Raw genomic sequence first — 5,058 nt, 5'->3', positions numbered from 1 at the left:
TGCTGGTTTTGCCTTGAGTCTCCCTCCTCTTGCCTGTTCGCAGATAGCACTGGCCCTGGGCCCCCTGGTTGGTCCCCGGGACCTTCTAGCGGCTCACAGTGGCCAGAGTTGGGAGCCCGCCCCAGTCACGAAGCCCGAGGCGTTTGCTCAAAGTGATGGCTGGACTTGGTTTTTACCTTGAGCGTTCATGTGAATTTTAGACCACGAGTAAATAGGATGCAGAGAACTCGATGCCAGCGCTGCAGTGCGGTCTAATCATCGAGCTCGCAGGTAGCCCCAGCTCTGCCTGCGTCCTCACAGCTGAGAGTGAGCCTGGCTGAATGGAATTTACTGGACGTCTGGTGGTCTGGACGTCCCAGTGCTTGGGTGGAAACGAGCCAGGCATGGTCTGGAGAAACCGGTGCTGCCGCAGTGGCCACAGGAGCCCCCACAGCGGCTCCCCTTCCCCTGCCGGCAGGGAGGGGAGGCGACCGCTGGTGCGTCTGGACTGCTTTCCTCTCGGCTCAGTCTTAAGGTAATTCAGTCCCCTCTCCCCCTCGTCCCCCGGGAGCTGCTGCCCCTCTGGGTTTCAGTTTCCAGTGATAGGAGGCTTGCTTTATTGCGGGTTCACTGCTGACTCAGTAACTGCAGCAAAATTAGGTCCTGGCCTCTGATGTATTATTTGAAATGGTTTTCAGCCTACCAAGTAGTCATTGGTTTTGTCTGTGCTTCTCCTCCGTTGCCGCGTTGCTGCCTCGTGTGCGAGTTCAGGTGCCTCAGGTGTCCTGTGTCCTTTCTCAGGGTGTGTCTTCCTCATCTGTTTCTTCCTCTGATTCTGTCAGCTCTTGCACAGCTCGTGTGTCAGATGCTATGAGTAAATGCATTTCATTGGTTGGTGGTCCTTTGGTTTTTTTTTTTATTTTTGGCTTTTTAGGGCCGCATGTGCAGCATGTAGACGTTCCCAGGCCAGAGGTCAAAGTGGAGCTGCAGCTGCCAGCCACAGCCACAGCAATGCAGGATCCGAGCCACATCTGCAACCTACACCACAGCTCACGGCAACATCAGATCCTTAACCCACTGAGCGGGGCCAGGAATCGAACCCGTGTGCTCGTGGACGTGCTTAATGTCAGCTGCTATTCCGGTTACCGTGAGATTGTCTTGGCACACCTTTACCATGCCTTTATTTTTCATCCTTTCTGTCTGGTTCAGTTTCAGATACTGACTTGGAAAGAGTGACAATGAGATGGATTTTGATCTCTTAAAAATCCAATCTCATCTTCTCTGGGGTTTGGGGGAGGAAGGGGTGAGTACCTGTTGGCGTGGTGGCCACCAGTGTGTGTTTACTCCGCCACCATCTTTGGCTTTCGGTTTCCATTCTTTGTTCCCTTCCTCCCACCTTTAGGTTGGATGAGTTTCCTTCTCTGTGGTTCGCTGGGGAGCTGTGGACGGAATTTTTATGCTTTGGTGTTTACTCAAATTTAACACAAATATTAGCTGTAACATTTTTTTTTTTCTTTTTTCTTTTCCTCTTTCAGCCACACCCACAGCATGTGGAAGTATCCAGGTCAGAGATCGAATCCAAGCCACAGCTGCCGCCACGCTGGATCCTTAACACGCTGCAAGACAGCGGGAGCTCCCTTAGCAGCACCATTTTTCTTACAGGCTTACTCAACTGCCAGCTGCAGGCCCAGCTCCATACCCTTTGTTGTTGGGCCTTCTGTCCATGCAGTGCTGTTGGCGATGCTGTGAGAACTGATGAGAAAGGACCAGGGAGGGAGTCACCCAAGAGGCAGCATGTGAAGGACAGGCAGGGTTTGGACACGGGCTGGATTCAGGAGGAAAGAGGTGAGAGGCCTGAAGAAATGTTGAAATGGCTTCATCCACTCCCCCCTGGTTTCTGATCGGTTTTACCAGATCCTAAACTTAATCACTAATATTATACTTAAAAAAAAAATCAATACACATTTAATGCCCACATAATGTGTATTTTCATTCAGCTCGGTTGTCAAAACAGGCATTTCGGTGATCCAACCACATAAGAAGCCCAAAGCACAGTGGGCCCAGGGAGTAGTAGTTTCAAAACCCTAAGACAAGAAGCAAGACGCTGTTTTACCAACGAGGACGCCTGTCACAGGGCCTTGCCGCTCAGCTCCTTCCACAGCTGCTTGTCCCTCTGGCTCCTTTACAAGCCCAGTGGCGGCTACTTCTTCTTTTTCTTGCTTGGCATGGGTTTGCTGGGCTGGGACACCACTGGGTCCTCTTTGGGAGGGGTGGGTGCGAAATTTGAGGAGGGGGCGTCCACTGGTTCCTTGATCACAGTGATGTCGGACCCGTAGCCTTGTCTTTTGGCCTCTTCCTCCCTCAAGCTGTTCAGCCTAACCCAGGAAGCAAACACAAAAGGGTTTGTTTTTTTTTTTTCCCTTGAAATTTGAAAACCTGTTTTTATGCTGTTTATGTGGGGTAAGGTGATGCATACCTGAATCGCAACAGGTTTTTTTGTGAACAAAACTATAAATTGTCACAACTTTGCCTGAAATAAAAAGGGATGCCAGAGTTGCCGCTGCGGCTCGGCAGGTTCAGAACCTGACATGCTGTCCATGAGGACGCGAGTTCGATCCCTGGCCTTGCTCAGTGGGTTAAGGATCCGGCGTTGCCTCAAGCTGCAGTGTAGGTGGTGGTTGCGGCTCGGATCCGCCATGGCTGTGGCTGTGGCGTAGGCCTGCAGCTGCAGCTCCAGTTTGACTCCTAGACCAGGAATTTCCATGTGTCACAGGTGCAGCCCTAGGGGAAAAAAAAAACGTCATGGGCAGATAGTCCGAGACAAGGTTTTCAAATATCTAAATCTTGGGTGAAGCACCTGTCTTAGTAGCAGCTGGTAAATGGCCTTTTAAAATACTGCGGTAGCCTTTTTTTCCTCGAGTCTAAGGCTGTCTTCTGCAGACCACAAGGCTTGAGGTGCTCTGGACAGAGGGCAGGCATTTGCACCTGGGACTGACCTGTCTGCATGAAACGGAGCCTGAACAGGGGTTCTAGACAGGTAAGTGCAGCCTTTGCCAGACATGTACCCTGCACCAAGCATTGTTCTCGATGCTTTGCAATCCATGAGCTCACTCAGTCCTACAGGGTATCACCTCTAACCTTACAAATGTGGAAACTGAGGCCCCCAGGGACAGACCTTGCCCTGGGTCATCCAGGGGTTCTAAGCGGCGGGGCCGGGTGAGGACCTGGGCAGTCTGGGTCGGTGACCTGCCCCACCACATCACACCGCCTCTTTGTGTGTGCCTGGGGACACAGGTGTTGTCACCCACTAAGCCAGGACAGAGCAGGTGGTTCCGGGTTCCCAGCCCCGCTGAGGACGTGCCGCCCTTAGGGAATTGTCGACTTTTAATGAAAACGTTTGGTCGGCAGCTTCTGGCAGCGACAGAGGACAGGAGAGAAGGATGACCCACGAGGAAGGAGGGAGCCGAGGGCTGTTGGCGGGTTACCTCGCTTCCAGCTCATCGTTTTCCATTTTCTTCTGTTGGGCCGTGGCCTCGGCATGCAGCCGGTTTGCCTTGACTTTCTCCTTGAGGGCTTCTTCACGTTTATGTGCTTGGAAGAGAGTGTTCACAAAAAAGACGTACAGGGTATTGACCCATGTGTGGAGTTTTTCCTTCTCTTCATCCTTGGATTTTTCTTTTTTTTCTGGAAGAAAGTTTGATTAAAATGAGCATTTGTACAGTCCTGCCGTCACTTAGGTGTCTGCATTCATGTTCCCCACCTGTGTCACTTGCTGTCGTGGGCTGAGTGGCCTCATTCCCCCATAAGATGGGGTGACCCTGTGCTCCTCGTGGGCTCGTGAGGGTTCCGATAACCTCAAAATGCTTCAGTGACCACTTGGAACACGGCGGGCCTCGGGTGACCACAGCTATGACTGTCAGCATTGCCTTCGTGTCTCTTGGTACCTGTATTTTTTTCTAAATACCTTAAATATTTTGGCTTTCTAAAATTAAAAGCTTGGAAAATTTACAACATTTCCATGTTCCAGAGAAAGAAAAAAAAAAAAGATCTTTGCATACATTGTTTTTAAAGGCAGTTTTCATTAAGAAAAAAAATTTTTTTTCTTTTCTTCTTACAGTTGCACCTGCAGCATACAGAAGTTCCCAGGCTAGGGGTCAAATTGGAGCTGCAGCTGCTGGCCTACACCACGGCTACAATAGCACCTGATCCGAGCTGCATCTATGACCTACGCTGCAGCTTGCTACAATGCCAGATCTTTAATCCACTGAGCAAGCCATGGATGGAACACGCATCCTCATGGGAGACTATGTTGGGTTCTCAACCTGCTGAGCCGCAAGGGAACTCCCAAGAAAATTTTACAAAGGATTTTAATGGTGAACTGAATAAGAAGGTAGGTCAAATTATTGACTGGGTAAGTAGTTGCTTCACATATACCAAGACTAACAGATACCCACTTTGGAATGTAGTTAAAATAGTTGATACTGGGAGTTCCCACGGTGGCTCAGCAGTAATGAAGCTGACTAGTATCCATGAGGATGTGGGTTTGATCCCTGGCCTCACTCAGTGGGTTAAGGATCGGGCATTGCTGTGAGCTGTGGTGTAGGTTGCAGACACAGCTCAGGTATGCTCACATAATGGATTACTACTCAGCAATACCAGGGAACAAAATACTAATCCATGCTACAAAATGGACAAATCCCAAAATAATTACAAGTGAAAGAAGTAGATGCAAAAGGCACAGGATTCCATTTATACAAAATGTCTAAAAAATGCAAATCCAAGGAGAGAGCAAGTCACTGGCACCTGCTGGCTAAGGGGAACCCCCAGTGCCGCAGGTGTGTTACCCACACGTACCTCCAACCAGTGGCCAGCTCCCAGTGATGGCAAGGGTGAGCTTTGGCAGGGAGCTAGTGAGCACACACACAGAGCTGGCCCAAACCTCTGGGCCAGGGAGAGACCACAGACGAGCTTTCGCACTGATCTTGGGAAAACAAAAGGGAGGCTTTCAGCATCCGGCCTGGTGCGTTGCAGGGTCGAGAGAAGGAATACAAACTTAAGGGTTGTGCCACAAGCAGGAGC

General features: G+C 50.3%; 1 protein-coding gene and 1 long non-coding RNA gene across 9 annotated transcripts in view; one reads left to right on the top strand and one right to left on the bottom strand.

Moving 5' to 3' along the window:
* Positions 1–1,943: 1,943 nt before the first annotated feature.
* RSPH10B (radial spoke head 10 homolog B) overlaps positions 1,944–5,058 on the bottom strand; it is a 52,394-nt gene continuing 49,279 nt past the window's right edge. For all 8 annotated transcript variants that reach the window (XM_085016458.1, XM_085016460.1, XM_085016464.1 and 5 more), the window contains 2 exons: positions 3,465–3,663; positions 1,944–2,354 (listed from right to left, as the gene is read on the bottom strand). In XM_085016458.1, coding sequence (XP_084872584.1) covers positions 2,180–2,354; positions 3,465–3,663 — 374 coding nt within the window. In that variant the 3' untranslated portion in view covers positions 1,944–2,179. The remainder of the gene's footprint in view (positions 2,355–3,464; positions 3,664–5,058) is intronic.
* Positions 2,350–3,702, top strand: LOC146404349 (uncharacterized). The gene is made up of 2 exons (XR_014840108.1): positions 2,350–3,016; positions 3,388–3,702. It is a non-coding gene; the product is annotated as an uncharacterized LOC146404349 (long non-coding RNA).

This window comes from Sus scrofa, chromosome 3 (assembly GCF_054392235.1).
Source record: "Sus scrofa isolate SSC_HxYL_T2T_F1_AM1 chromosome 3, Sscrofa_HxYL_maternal_Yorkshire_Landrace_v2.0, whole genome shotgun sequence".
Lineage (NCBI taxonomy): Eukaryota > Metazoa > Chordata > Mammalia > Artiodactyla > Suidae > Sus > Sus scrofa.
The sequence above is the reverse complement of the archived record's forward strand: the minus strand, read 5'-3'. Positions and strand labels throughout refer to the sequence as shown.